General features: G+C 42.3%; 10 protein-coding genes across 10 annotated transcripts; 7 read left to right on the forward strand and 3 right to left on the reverse strand.

Moving 5' to 3' along the window:
• Nucleotides 1–1,102: 1,102 nt before the first annotated feature.
• On the reverse strand, nucleotides 1,103–1,489 carry K450DRAFT_263838 (uncharacterized protein). Its single transcript, XM_051592710.1, has one exon. It carries the CDS (start codon nucleotides 1,344–1,346, stop codon nucleotides 1,185–1,187), a length of 162 nt encoding a protein of 53 aa, XP_051439990.1. The 5' UTR covers nucleotides 1,347–1,489; the 3' UTR covers nucleotides 1,103–1,184.
• A 121-nt stretch (nucleotides 1,490–1,610) lies between these two features.
• On the forward strand, nucleotides 1,611–2,158 carry K450DRAFT_263840 (uncharacterized protein). The gene is made up of 2 exons (XM_051592711.1): nucleotides 1,611–2,037; nucleotides 2,126–2,158. The coding sequence occupies exon 1, from the start codon at nucleotides 1,687–1,689 to the stop codon at nucleotides 1,915–1,917; it is 231 nt and encodes a 76-aa protein (XP_051439991.1). The 5' UTR covers nucleotides 1,611–1,686; the 3' UTR covers nucleotides 1,918–2,037; nucleotides 2,126–2,158.
• Nucleotides 1,611–3,325, forward strand: K450DRAFT_263841 (uncharacterized protein). The gene is made up of 4 exons (XM_051592712.1): nucleotides 1,611–2,037; nucleotides 2,126–2,197; nucleotides 2,852–2,949; nucleotides 3,018–3,325. The coding sequence occupies exons 1-4, from the start codon at nucleotides 1,963–1,965 to the stop codon at nucleotides 3,130–3,132; spliced, it is 360 nt and encodes a 119-aa protein (XP_051439992.1). The 5' UTR covers nucleotides 1,611–1,962; the 3' UTR covers nucleotides 3,133–3,325.
• Nucleotides 3,326–3,357: 32 nt separating this feature from the next.
• Nucleotides 3,358–3,817, forward strand: K450DRAFT_263845 (uncharacterized protein). The gene has a single exon (XM_051592713.1). It carries the CDS (start codon nucleotides 3,458–3,460, stop codon nucleotides 3,758–3,760), a length of 303 nt encoding a protein of 100 aa, XP_051439993.1. The 5' UTR covers nucleotides 3,358–3,457; the 3' UTR covers nucleotides 3,761–3,817.
• A 403-nt stretch (nucleotides 3,818–4,220) lies between these two features.
• K450DRAFT_263847 (uncharacterized protein) lies at nucleotides 4,221–5,381 on the forward strand. The gene has a single exon (XM_051592714.1). It carries the CDS (start codon nucleotides 4,266–4,268, stop codon nucleotides 5,157–5,159), a length of 894 nt encoding a protein of 297 aa, XP_051439994.1. The 5' UTR covers nucleotides 4,221–4,265; the 3' UTR covers nucleotides 5,160–5,381.
• A 339-nt stretch (nucleotides 5,382–5,720) lies between these two features.
• On the forward strand, nucleotides 5,721–6,515 carry K450DRAFT_203236 (uncharacterized protein; the record flags this gene model as incomplete). Its single annotated transcript, XM_051584708.1, has 3 exons — nucleotides 5,721–5,818; nucleotides 5,991–6,042; nucleotides 6,273–6,515. The coding sequence occupies 3 exons, from the start codon at nucleotides 5,721–5,723 to the stop codon at nucleotides 6,513–6,515; spliced, it is 393 nt and encodes a 130-aa protein (XP_051439995.1).
• Nucleotides 6,516–7,357: 842 nt separating this feature from the next.
• Nucleotides 7,358–8,209, forward strand: K450DRAFT_263853 (uncharacterized protein). The gene is made up of 2 exons (XM_051592715.1): nucleotides 7,358–7,661; nucleotides 7,744–8,209. Exon 2 carries the CDS (start codon nucleotides 7,808–7,810, stop codon nucleotides 7,991–7,993), a length of 186 nt encoding a protein of 61 aa, XP_051439996.1. The 5' UTR covers nucleotides 7,358–7,661; nucleotides 7,744–7,807; the 3' UTR covers nucleotides 7,994–8,209.
• A 362-nt stretch (nucleotides 8,210–8,571) lies between these two features.
• K450DRAFT_263861 (uncharacterized protein) lies at nucleotides 8,572–9,257 on the reverse strand. The gene has a single exon (XM_051592716.1). It carries the CDS (start codon nucleotides 9,051–9,053, stop codon nucleotides 8,712–8,714), a length of 342 nt encoding a protein of 113 aa, XP_051439997.1. The 5' UTR covers nucleotides 9,054–9,257; the 3' UTR covers nucleotides 8,572–8,711.
• On the reverse strand, nucleotides 9,257–10,013 carry K450DRAFT_263862 (uncharacterized protein). The gene is made up of 2 exons (XM_051592717.1): nucleotides 9,905–10,013; nucleotides 9,257–9,843 (listed from the first exon to the last, which is right to left on the reverse strand). Exon 2 carries the CDS (start codon nucleotides 9,827–9,829, stop codon nucleotides 9,461–9,463), a length of 369 nt encoding a protein of 122 aa, XP_051439998.1. The 5' UTR covers nucleotides 9,830–9,843; nucleotides 9,905–10,013; the 3' UTR covers nucleotides 9,257–9,460.
• A 1,835-nt stretch (nucleotides 10,014–11,848) lies between these two features.
• Nucleotides 11,849–12,248, forward strand: K450DRAFT_276029 (uncharacterized protein; the record flags this gene model as incomplete). The annotated part of the gene is made up of 2 exons (XM_051593205.1): nucleotides 11,849–11,909; nucleotides 11,986–12,248. 2 exons carry the CDS (start codon nucleotides 11,849–11,851, stop codon nucleotides 12,246–12,248), a joined length of 324 nt encoding a protein of 107 aa, XP_051439999.1.
• Nucleotides 12,249–14,092: the final 1,844 nt, after the last annotated feature.

Genomic DNA, 14,092 nt, shown 5'->3' on the forward strand with positions numbered 1-14,092 from the left:
TCTGCCGCAACATGTGCAGATTGTAAGATATTAGCAGTTGTATAATCATCTCTCTTCGAGTATCTTGGACACACCTCGAATTGCGTAAGTCGCTTTCGCCTAAGCCTATCCAACATTGATCTGAACATTTCCGTATAACCATATGCGAATCCGCCAGAAATCACCTGCTTACATACCACCTAATGGCCAAATTGCGTTAACCTTGATGAGAGGAAGAGGGTATTAGGATTGAAGATTTACAAGGCGGCAGGTTGCGCCTTGCTCTTTTATTTGGGCAGTATGGCTTGGCGTTAAGATCAAGTTCTGCTTGCGCTTTTTTCTCTGAGACATGTAAAATAATTTTGATAGAAATCGGACCGATGCTGTATTTGGTATACTTGGAAACAATATGATCAGATTATTTTTGCCACAACTAGTGGTAGTACTGACGGAGCCGTAAGAAATATAGCTGCGGAGATCGGACGGGATCCGGCGGTCTCTTCTTCATATGGTCGTAGTATCGCGGTCAAAGAGGTGTCCGCTTGCTTAGGGGATGGGATTGCTTCACAAAGTCGATTGCTCCGGCTTTTTCTAGTTGACCTTGCGTTTAGAAGCTACAGCTGAATAGAGCGCGCTTGGATATCTATATCGTGTCAATCTGAAGCTAAACAGACGCTTACTGAATTTCTCACCGAGTCATTTGTCGACATTCCAGTCTGAAATTCTATCAACACCATCCTGTAAACGAAACACCTCTTTCTCCAATTCCACTCCTCTCAAATCCTCCATTTCTTCCTCTCCATCCCTTCTTCATCATCAAAATATGCCAGTTCGTTGTAATTATAGCCTTCCTCCTCGACATGTCGTTTACTGGATTTTTGCTGTGCTTTGCGTTCAGTGGGAAACGTGGTAGAAGAGAAAGTTTTGAAAGAGCAAGATAAAAGTAACATTGATGAGAGATGAGAGAGGAAAAAAAAGAATGTGTCAAGCAAGAAAAAAGGGTAAAGTGAGTAATCAGATTATGAAGAAGAGAATGGTTTCATCAATATAACATCTCTGTACTTCCTTTATGTCTTTTTCATCAGCCCTTTCTGATTTTTTCTCAATCAATCAGCCCTTTATCGTTCTCTCATCAAACTTTTATGTTTCTATTTTCCTTTTCGCATCTTTTTATTTCTTAAAACAAGTTTTAATACTGATCCTTTTCATTGACACCCCGTTTTCCTTACTATGCCTATTGACCAGCCTTGCATTACGAAAGCAGTGCCTGTTTTCAGTATTGCTATGATTGGGGGAGACTTGTCATAGAGGAAAACAAACATTTTGAACGATTGTAGTGGTTGTGATATACCTGTACAAAATACCATAACAAGAAATAAACCCTTCTATTCTGCTTTCATTCCTATCGCCATGTCGCACTGTTTTGAGTCCTCCAATTTCATATTGGTTGATTGGGGAAGAAGCGAAGACAAATCGAAAGGTGTGAAAGATAATGAGTATATCATTCTACTGAACCATTAATAATATCAAAATCTTCGACTGACTGATAGCATAAAGGCTGGTTAGACTACTAGCCATAATGCCATCAACATTGTTGTCATGAGTGCTTGTGTAATATACATGAATTGTATGCGTTTGATTTGGGGCTCCGCGCTTAGATGGCAGGGGCTGTTTCTGAAAGCAGGCGAAATCCTTCTCATTTCTCTAATGTTGAACTCAAATGTTGCACATGATGGAAAAGATCGCAAATACCCATGCCCACTTTACTCATTGGGGACTGATATCAGAAACAGCCTTCGGCGACATATAACGCGTATGCATTCTAACGTGGATATTGGTCCTGGAGCGAAAGGACATCGCACTGATAGTGATTCGAAAATAATCTTGAAACACTTGCTGCTAAGGAAGAAGTTACACTATTCAATGTTATACTGTTAAAGATATCTACGGTCGAAGAAGAGGCTGAAGAATCTGTGAACTTTTATGGGTGCGCTATTTGCCAACTCCGGTTTTCGTACCGTGACGAACTCAAATATTACTATGAACATATTCATAAAGGTAGGATGACTAATTTCATAGTTAGTTGTGTTGTCTTATGCTAATATTGTATGTACTTTTGAAAAATCGAAGTATTAATGTATTATAGTCCTGCTTACGCCGGATGTTGCTGAAAAATTATACCTTTTACAACAACATGACAGCCAGTATGCTTCATTCGGTGATTTTCGAAAGTGGAAGTTGAAAAGTGGAAGAAAAGCGGAAGATGTGCTACATGGATTTGCGCTCCAGTCCAATAACGAGCATGTAGCGCATTCATTCATCATCAATCCAATGGATGATACTTGGTTGCAGCTTAGCATTTTCACAAAAGAAGAAGTGCACGGAATTGCGACTCATAACTGTACCAAACTTCTGTTACTTCCAAGTGATCTTGCTGCCTTCATTGATGAGTTTAACTTGAAAGATCAACAAGAATACGCAAAATCCTATGGAGACAAAGAGGCTTTGACGTTGCTTACGACAGGAGGAAGTCGTATGACAAGGACTGAGTCCGCAATGTTGTACATAGTGTGATGATGGAGATAGAAGGCTCTCAAGTGTCTCGGGGACATTTGGAATCATGGTATATCACTCATATATGGAGTGCCTTTGACAGGTGCTTCGGTGGTCTTGATGGAGTCTCTGTAATTAGAGGATAATCTGCCAGCATAGCTTCTGGTGTTCACCAGAACGGAAATCGGATTGCAGCTTCAAAAACCTTTATGAAGCGTCAAATGATGGGTCACCGCGCAGATTTTTTGATACGAAAGTTGCAAGTGGAGTATGCCTTGGAGAGACAGGAAGAAGTTACACTAGCGAAGAAGATACCGAGCTATTATTGGAGCGCAACTTGAAGATGACAAAAATGATGAAAGACCAGTTACTCCAATTCTTCAAATTATGCGATAATGATGAGACTATCATTAAAAGGTTGGCCGTACCAGGGATTTTGCAGTTTGGACTCCATACATTGATGCTAATATGGATTGCCCCCACAGAGTATGTCTGCCGAGTGTTGCCTACTCCGACCTACGAGCAACTACACGTTTCTTGTGCTTCCCAACGTTATACAGCTCACACGCCCAGACTTTATTCGACCATCAAATGCTCTGATTTTAGGAACAGACTGCGACAAAGATGCAGTGATTAAGGTTGTGGGGACATTCTGGGCTGCGCTCAGACATAATTTACCATCAACAACTCTGATCTTACGAGCAGACTGCAAAAAGATGCAGTGATTAAGTTGGAAGGGACATTGTGAACAACAGTAAGAATTTCGAAGGACTTACGCTCTTATTCAAAACGTGTACAATATGTAGTTCGTTTCAGCGAAACAACGAAGCTTCACAATCCCCTTCATTATCAGATGGATTGGGTCAAGCGTCAGGCAAGACTTTGATGGACCATGTGATTATGTTTGGTTTGGACATGTATACTAATGATTGAGTTATATCTCGATAGATGTGCGCGTAAAAAAAGATATGGCCATGAGTCGCCAACAGGAGGTGAATCAATCCGGCGGCATCGAAACTTGCTTGAGGAGTTCAAGACCAATCTGGAGCAAATCCTTTTGATGATGATGACGACCCACTTATCTCCGTTCCTACCGACTTTGGCTTCGAATTTAAGCGTGAAAGTGAAGAAGAATGGATTCTGTATGGTGATGACGTCTGGGACACTATCTACCAGTACCAAAATGCGAGTCTCAGATACTTACGCCAGAAGACTGCCATTAACGTGAACATGGAAAGGATACTATCATTGTCTTCCATCATTTTACTCAGGGATCAAAGCACGATATTTGATGGCAGCTCAGACCCATCGCAGCTCAGAGAGGCTATTTAACTTGAACAATTAAGTGCACTGCAGACGGAAATGAATGAGGATGAAAAATTTGATTTGGAATCGCATCGGTATACTGCACATGTTTTCAAAACTAGCCTGGACTGCTGTGAAAATTTTGCCAAGTCCTTGTAACAACCCCTTCAATATTTCGAATAGCATATCGACAGTGTATTTGCATACAGGAGTAATTTTCTGTCGAATTGAAAAATTCTCTAGAAAATTCGTGAAGTCCATCGGACTTCCAAACATGAGCCTAGAGATGCTGTGATCAGTTCTTCTTTATTCGCGAAATTTCCAGCTAAATTTATATATAAAAGGATAATAAACTATAAATATGAGTCCTAAGTGTAAACTATTGATCTTTCTTCTTTCGCCGGTCATAACCGCTTTGAAGATACTAGATGGAATCTCAAGACTCTCATATTGCTATAGACGCTATCGCTGAGCAATTGGCTCATCTAGGTCAACTTATCCAACAACTCTTGGCACAGGTACAGCCTCAAGTAGTTTCTTCCCCGGCTATGGTGTCGTCTCAGCCGAATTTACATGAACTACCAGTACGTCCCAGTTACGAATGGCAACCTGACCAGACCCTCTTGCAACGAATACCCTCTCTGTCCAGTTCATTATTTCACCAAACTCTCCCCGATACGGACCGACGTAACATTGTGAAACGCTACCCTACCATTCAAGGTGTGAAATATTCACCTCCAAACACTGTCCCAGAAGCCCTCAAAAAGTTTAACAAAGGTCAACTAAGAGAAGACAACACACTTCGTAACCTACAATACACGGCTTCTGCTATTGCACGCCCTTTTGACGTCCTTTGCCACACGCTTCAGCCTCTTATACCTCCCGAGCAAACCGACAGAGTGTATGCCATTTTGAATGACGTCCGAACGCTCCTGTTACACCTATGTGGCTCCCTTAACACCGCCAGAAACAATCTTGCACTACGGGCAATCAACCCCTCCTTCCAAGTCCCTTCGGAAAACGGGATGGATTTTACCATGGAGCCAAAAAAGTTTCAAGAAGCTTTATCACACAACACCACAATTCAAAAGACAATTCGGGACGCATATCCAAAAAGACAAAAGCAAATTTGTCACGGGGACACCGTTCACGGCGGCGGGGGGAGTTCTCCGTCAACCATAGCCAGCTGGAATAATCAACGACGATTCAAAAACAACAACAACACCGAAAACCAAACCCGTTTTCGATCATACAACCAGAATCGATTTCGAACCAACCAAAATACCAACACCAATAAAGACAGCACGATAACTCAGCAGTAGGTGGCCGCCTACAACGCTTCTACACATCATGGACTCGGCTTACCGACAGCAAATGGGTCCACTCGGTTATCAAAGAAGGCTTCAAAATCCATTTCCGACAACAACCTCCAACCTCCTCACACACGCTTCCAACAATACCTTACAATTTAGAACAACGACAACTAATCAGGAAAGAGATAGCAGATTTACTACAAAAACGGGCCATCGCACCGGCATCGGAATCTCCAGGGTTTTCCGAATGTTCGTCATTCCAAAGAAAAATGGTGGTTACCTACCAGTCATCAATCTTCGAGCCCTCAACCATTACGTACAAACACCCATTTCAAGATGAAAAGCTTACAACAAGTTATCAAGCTTGTTCAAAAGAACGATTACTTTACCTCCATAGATCTTACCATCGCCTTTCTCGATATTCTCATCAACATTATCAATTTCGTCCTTAGGCTATAGGTTCTCCAAAGCTGTACGCTGGAGTAGCATTTCTAGGCTCATGTTTGGAAGTCCTCCGGACTGAACTATAAAAATTAGCTCTTGCTGCTTTGAACATGCATATACATAAACATGGCTATTATTTTTCTTTTGCATATATTTTATGGTATAAAGCTTTGCGATTCGGTATATCAAATTGATGGTAAACATTTAGAAAGAGTGGTCGGCTGGTAATCTCATTGCGAAGCGGAAAAACAAATGCAATACGTAATTGGTTCAATACTTCGATGAGCAAGTGGAGTATGACTCTATATTCCACCGCAACCATGCCAGATCTCAGACTTAAATATAACCATAGAAAACAGCAGGTTTTTACTCTCACCTCATTGATTATGCATTCAGCACTTTAGAAAAGCACGGCCAGTTAGATAAGCGTATTATAACCTCATATAACGTAATTGCATACTCAACCCAAACGGACGGGCACAGTCTGCTTTGAAACTGTTGCAAAATTCGACACATGGTGTAAAACCTAACCCAACAATTTCTCGGCCAATCCTGGTACTAGCTGACAAAATAAATGATGTATAAACCACGGTATGGGAAAATTGTAACTAGAAAGCAACTTTATTCTTCAACTGAAATTGAACGGATAGTTTGCAACCATCATGGCCGATTCTATAGAGTAGTTTCCAAACCGCCATCGACGCTGGCAAGATCAACGGAGCTGTTCTTTGTGCCACCGAAGCTGAGGGCCGCCTGGTTTACGAAAAGGCTATGAGCGAGCGCACACTACTGTCTGGCGAGGTGCGTTCACAAAAGCTGGAAGACGTGCTTTTCTCTCCTACTCCAGTCTCCGTCCTTTTTCTTCTTCCTTCATTCACATTTTCACTTGACAAGAGCAACGAGGCTTACTCGCTTCGCTGAGTGCAATGGGAATTCCAAGTTTGGCATGAAGAAGAAAGTATTGGCTCTTACTTTCAGAATGGAGAATCTACCTTAGGAAAAATGCTGTATTCCTTACGGTAGCTTCTTCTTATCGTCGTCGTCTCATATAATACCATTGAATCGGATGGGAAGAGATAGTAAATATTAAATATCAAACATCATTTTTATAGCGTCATTGTAAAGGAACATTTTGAAATTGTAGTTTGGGAAGACACAGTGTTATTAATGACGTCGCAGGTAGTATCCTGGCATACAGTACACTATCACGACCATCTTTATGACAAGGTCTGGCCGAGAGCATCTTACTATATTTCTCAGCTCAGTTCAAGGGACTGAATGAATATGAGCCTAGAGATACTATAATTATTTCCCTTCATTCGCTATATTTACAAATAATAAACCTGTGCAAGCTATATAGTCTTGGTCGATATGTACTCCAGCATATGAAGCATGAGTAGAGCTGGAGAAAGGGACATCTTTGGACTCATGTTCATAAGTCCGATGGACTTCAACGAATGATATAGAGAATTATTGGAAAAAAAATTCAATAAGTTCAAGGTTTATAGGATGTCTCACGGAATAGTGCAGTTAGGCTGCTGTAGGTTCAATTTTACAACGCATCGATCTTATGACTATTGGACTGGTAAAGATAACTATCAGGGCAGCTCTTGCTTACTTGAAAGCGCAGTGAAACGTATAGCGCTTCATTTATAAAACCAACGTATTAGAAGACTGTGCTTATATGTAAAAATACAGAACTGAGCCTTAAGAGCTTGAGTGATACAATACAAATGCACAAACCTACTTCAGAATAGAGAGGCGGCCAAACGAAATTTTAACACCAGCGGCCTTTCAAATATTTCTTTGATCCTTGAATCCCATTTTGTCCTATTGGAAAAGACATGAATGTCGTTGTACATTCCACCCTTACCCAACTCCATTCCGTTCATTTCCAACTTCAGTCCATTTCTACATCATTTTATTCTCATATGTCATATTCTCCCATTATTTCATAATCGCCATCGGCAGATATAAACGATTCAAACTCGAACACTCCTACGCGGCATCAACTCAACCAATCGATTTGCCCTTATCACTGATAGATCATTTGAACACCAGGACCAGGTAAGTTGACTTTCGGTTATGGATGATAACATCGACCTTAGTGGTGAGCATTAATGTTCATTTTCTCCGGTGAATGCCTAAGTTCTGTAGACTCAAACTCGCCCTGCGACATCTATGAGCTCTCCAGTATACCGCTGCTGTCATGGATGACCGATTTGAGCATTTGGTGTAAATGGTACAGGAAGATGCATGCCATGTGTTTTTATGACATAAATACGTATATTTCGATGAAAGGCAAATTTACAAAAGGCAACTACGCTAAGGTGAGCTGCTTGATGTCGACGGCAAAGAGATACTGTACTTTATGCTCGTATTCAACAAATGAATTCTGAAATGTCGGCTAAAGATGCTCGTTTATGAAAAAATGAAAGCACCCATCCTTAGAACCATATCCGCTAGCAGAGTGTCAAGCCTAGCAAATTAGAGAAACATACCTCATGTTGTCAATGGTTTCGATGAATTACCGTTCAGAAATACAAATTTACAGACAATAATGAAGAAAACACTTCAAAGGTTGGACCATTGTGTCCAGAATGCAAAATGTTAACACCAAAACATAAAATTGAAATTGAAATTGCATAAGTCAGCTAATATTGATGAATGAAATATCGACTTTGTACACCGAATTTTCTTGACACTTACAGCAGATCAACATATATCATAGAAAACAAGGTAATGCTGCAAACAGGTTGCCTCGGTCACTGTTATTAACCTTAAGAACTACTCAATACCAAGCACTTAGCACTTGTAAAAAACTAGGCTGTAGTTAACAGTGTAAGCTATAGGCAATTTTTAATCACTTCGCTCCTAACGATTAGTGTTAAGTCCAACGGCCTACAACCTCCAGCTATGAGTGCTGTTTCATCTTTTCCTTTTATTTTCAATAGCGGAGTAAACCCGACCCACATCTTCTGATGGCACTAAGGGTAGAAGCATATGCGCTAACACATCTAAAGGGCGAAGTGCAGCAGAGATAGCGTGTTAGATACGTTGAAGATTGTCATCTTCGCGGATTTGAGACTTGTTATATTTACGGGCAGCAAGTGGAAGTCACTGTGGCGGTGTGTATCGGACTCCAGCAATTACTGGGTATTGTTCTACCATGTTTTTCCTGGTGTCCGCGTCCAGTACTTGAAGGAAGATATCTTGTTGTCCAGAAGGCATCAGAGAGGCAGGCTCCGGTGAGGGAGTCCAATCGTAAGATGGTCTGACCGGGAGATCATGTAGAAAAGGTGTGTCTGACATCTGCACCTCATTAGTGTTTGGAATTCCAGGGACACCTTGTTGTTGCATCAGCCTCTCGAGTCGACTAGTTTGAAAATCGATTAGTGACTTTTGTTGGATCAATTGATCTCTTAGTTCTTGAATAGTTTCTGGAGAGTCTTGTGACATGATTTTTAACTGATCTTTTTATCGACTTAGCGGTATTGAACAGCTTAGCGAGCGAAAAGATGAATCTATTTGGAGGTTGTTAAGTCCTACGAACAAGCCATATAAAAGCACTTTGCGCTTGAAAAAAAAAGAGACCGCAGTTAACAGTGTCAGCTATACCAGGGAGTTGACAAGGAAGGAGATAAAGAAGACTCTTTCCCTCGCTGGTCCGTAGGATCGCCAGGACTTGGCAAATGCTCTCCATAATATACTCCATAGCCTGCTGCTGCCCACTGCTTCGATACTGGGCATTCGCGCCATACATCCGTTGGAGCACCTCCATCGCTTGGTCCATACGCCATCGGCACCGAGTCCGAGCAGACGCTATACGTTGCGCGATGCGCCGTACAATCGGGCTCTCTTGCTCCTCATCCTGACGTCGCTTGAACGGAGTAGTAGACGATCATTGCAAATAAGGAAATTGTTGTTCGCTTCAATAATCCAGCGAAATGGAGATTCAATTTTCGTTGAGAGGTGTAAAAGTCGTCTCGATTGATCAGTTTGATTACTTGTTGGATGTTTTCCATCTTGGAATGTGGGCACTCGACAATTTGGTTCAAAGATCGCAGGTTGAAGAAGGGGCGGAAACCTCCACTCTTCTTGGAAATGACGAACATTCTCAGTCTTTTTGTCAGAGGAGCCAGTAGTTCAGAACAGTTCGGGATGAAACGCCTATAGTATTGCAGGATTACTATAAAACCTCGTAAAGCTGTGGAAGTATCGGGAATTCGCAGCATTACCTGACATGCTCCTACCATGCAAATGTTAGGAAAAGTTAACATCACGGATTGACGCAATAAAATATGACTTACACTTGATTCATGACATCCTGTTCCAGAACATGATTGGCCATCTCATACGGACGGATAAGAACAGGCTTGAAACGAATAGGATCGCGCACGAGCTGGTGCCAGAACCCGACTGACATGGTAGTACTCTTGGAGTCTGGCGTCCGTTAACCCACCCCGAAAGTTCGCTGTTACAGCATAGTTTCGATTACCGGTGTGGGGGGTATGGCCGGCCTGCCAATGGAACGCGTCCGACATGCTGCCGAGTGCTGGATCTGTCTCATCGTCATTTCCACCATCCCCGATCATCAGATTCGCCTCGGCGTTTGAGAATTTCTGTTGTGCGATACCCACCGTGATTTGTCGCCAAGCCCGGACATGGATATGCTTACCAAGAATGCGCTTCTCGGCATCAACCAGGACCCGCGTCATCGCATCCTCTCCCTACGGACCAATGTCGCGGGACCACAAGTAGTCAGAGACGGTTCCAAAGCCCGGTGCCTCATCATGGAGGAACGTACGGAACGGCTGAACTAGGCTAGAAACTGGGTAACGAGCTGAGCGACTTCCGGGAGAAGGTAACGAACTGGCCATCGATTGGCATGCCAGTGTATCTGTGCTGGTGGAATGTCGGTCTTGCCAATCCGGAAGCCGACTAGCCGATTCTCTAGCAATTCAACAACGGGACCTTCCATGTCATTCGACAGCCACTGGTCTCGAATATCAGCGATCATAGCACCAATGTCCGCATCCTGGTTATCCCCGGCCACCGCTAACACTTTGGCAAGTACCAACATCTTGCAGTCGTAGATCAACTGTGATAGAATCGATGTATAGTTCCCGACGGCCATCCACAAGGCTTGCTTATATACTGTGGGGTAGCGGACTGGTGGACCTGGTCTGCCAGAACTACTGCAAAGTACTGTTGGTATCGCTTCTGCAGAAATATCGTCTGTATGTATGCCTCATTCCATGGCATAGTCCCTTGATGCAGAACTTGCCACTGATGCTCTTCACTATAGTGTTTCCAAATCCGGTCTCTGTACAAGGTGATGAGGCTGAAGGGGATGTGAACTGGGTGTGTTCTTGAGCCGGGAGAATGAGAGGTCGATCCACCGCCAGTTTCTGTATCATCGGAAACCGTATTTAATCGAACGAAAGTCGCAGTCAGGGAAGTGGTAGAGGAAGCCGAGTGCGGCCGGCAGCCCGAGAATCTCGTTAGTACCATCTCGGGGCTGCACACCATCAGCACTAGAGGTAGCGATGTCGTTCAATTGACTCGACGATTCGATTCTCTGCCGCTCTCTACGTTTTCACTGATGCTTCTCTAAAAGATGCCGGGAGAGGTTCTGTCGTGTGTAGCAACAGCCGTGAGTGGTGCAAAGGATAACACGGAAAATCTGGCAGGACTCGAAGGTACCATGGAAACGCAGCACATTCTGCTTCCACCATCGATGCTGCGGTACCGTCACTGCGCTAAGACACCATAAAATAATCAACAAACTTGATCCTGCGAACAGAATGCTAATAGATGTAGTGATTCAGTTGTGGGGATATTTTGGACTGCGCCAAGACATAGTTAAACGATTAACTACTCTGATCTTACGAACAGACTGCAGTGCTTAAGGTAGTGGGGACAAATTTTGATTACAGCATGAATTTCAGAAGCCACTTCCATTTATTACTTTACGTCAGAATTTTTGTGTTTGTAAAATTTCTGAATCACGCTGTTGTCTACCGTCTACGATATGTTTGACAGTCTGGGTCATCCAAGCAATTCTTTCGAGAGGATATATCGTTTGAAGAAGCGAACGCACATGTTCGTGAAAGGATAATCCTAACGTCCCTCTCGCGCTATTGCGATTTTTATTCGAAGATATACGTACACCATACCTATATCTTTTACTCTACTATGGCAAGTTACGCTCAAGAAAGAGGCTCCACCTCTTACGCTGCAGCGCTCTCACCATGAAGACGTACTTCAAGTCGTCCAAACTGAACCAGCTCGCCAAACTCATACAGTTCCAAAGTTTTTCTCAATAGTCTACAGTGGGTATCCAACTTCCCAGCAAAGAAAGTTGACTGGTCTCTATTCTGCGAAATAGTACAGGAATCCATTAAACTCTCTCTAAAAGTGTATAATAACAACCATCTACTACTCCAAAAACTTAATACCCAAGTTACGAATTTAACTAGACGCTTCAACGAGAAAGACTACCCATCTTTTATCAACGTAAGCATCACCGTCCTCAAATTCCACTTCAACATTACCACGTCGCAAGAGGACAAAGACGCTTTCATGGAAGACCAACGTCTTAATATCGACAACTGCAAACTTCAAGCTTTGGATAAAAATCGTCGCGATTAAAACAGAAAGCTGCCTGGTAATTATCTATGCCATTCCTCTACTTTTGTCTGAAAAACTATGTTATATGCTCATCTATGTTATTCTATATGATGAAGGGCTACGGCTCTTGATATAAAAAAATCTCTTCTTCTCCTTTCTGACTGTTACTGATTTCTGACTGATTGACTGGACTGACTGTATAATGTTTCCTGACTGTCTCTTACTTCTGCCTCTACTGAAACTACGAGAAATAATATCTCGCAATACTCTCGCTATGCTGGAAAAATGGACCTTATTCGCAAGGCTGATAATCAGAACAATTGGGACGAAAGATGTACTCATTATATTTTCTCTGGGAAATCGCAACAATTCAAACGTGACAAGTACATGGTGGAGATAAGCAGGTGTAAAAACTTCAAGTAGTGGATCGATCGCGTGCAAGGCCGTTAATTGTATTCTCATTGGCAAACAAATGGATATTGGTGGGAATAGTAGAGTCAAGAAGTATCGAAATTGTTGTTGTGTCGCCAGCTTGTTTATGAACTTCTTGTTACTACATCGACTGCGGGATAGACAGTTCCCAGCCATCAATCAAGATTTTGTTTACGCTGTTTTTTACCAAACCATAGACCGCGGTCGCACCGCTGCCCAATGGATCAAGGATATATATCAAGAATTCCGTCCTCTCCTTCCCTAATAACCTACAACAACAGCTATATAGACATACACCCATGATCACCACTTTTGCACGCGAATACGCCACGAATTTTGTCAATCACATCTCTACCAATTTTGAGCGATTTACCACAAACTTTTTTTTGTCAGATTCAACGATGATTTTGATGGTTGGTTTTTGAGAGGTGTGTTAGTGGCCAGCAGACGCAAATTCGCCACATACGCATACGAAATAGCCGCAACTGGCGAGGGCCACTGGCCCATAATTCGCGAAACCCCTTTGGAACCACTTTTGATCGACAATTTTGTTTCCACCGTAGACCTGGGCCAACTCCCATCACCATCCAGTCATTAGAGGCCCATGGCAATCAATATCTGCCATGGCTATACCAAGTTTTGCAACGGCTGGAAAGGCGTGTCAGCTTACGAGAGCCGGTCCCACAAAATTTTGCCACAAAAGCATTCGTTCATAAGAGGGACTTTTACGCACTTAATAAACTTATTATCTGGCAAGGCAAGGCTTATATACTTAGCGTATAAGCAGATTATTTGAGAAGTTCGAGAAATGTGAAAGATCTACACCAAACCCAACAAATTTACACATGTAATCTCTGCAACAGATAAGCGTCCTCCATTACCTGTCTCCACTTTCTCTCCTACTCCAGTCTCCGTCCATTTTTTCCATTTCTTCTTCTTTCGTTCACATTTTTCACTTAACAGCAACGAGGCTTACTCGCTTCGCTGACGCTCGCTTTATTTACGCAATAAAAGTTTTTTTAAAGACATCCTACTTTTTCCATACACGTCATGTTTAACTATTCTGATTGATTCAGCAGTTAATAGTTAATTAGATCTCATTGTCATGAGTGAAAGAAGAAAAACTAAGCATTGTTTTGTCTCAAGGCAGCTATCGTTAACTCTTCATAGTTGATGCAATTTCAAAGATGAGTGCCTTTATTCTTGAAAACGTACATTTGTAGGCGAAATTGCGGAACTCATTTGTTCGACGCTAGCATAAAGTGCAGTATCTCTTTGCAGTAGACACCAACCAGCTCACTACAGCCGAGTTGCCTTTGTAGAAGTTGCTTTTTTTGTTGTCATGTCCGACAGTCACATGACTGATCAACCATAGATTCCGTTTGTTTCCATTCAATAAAAGACAGTTCTCTTTCAACTCATAAATAATAAGG

Source organism: Umbelopsis ramanniana, assembly GCF_025399195.1.
Source record: "Umbelopsis ramanniana AG unplaced genomic scaffold K450scaffold_123, whole genome shotgun sequence".
Lineage (NCBI taxonomy): Eukaryota > Fungi > Mucoromycota > Umbelopsidomycetes > Umbelopsidales > Umbelopsidaceae > Umbelopsis > Umbelopsis ramanniana.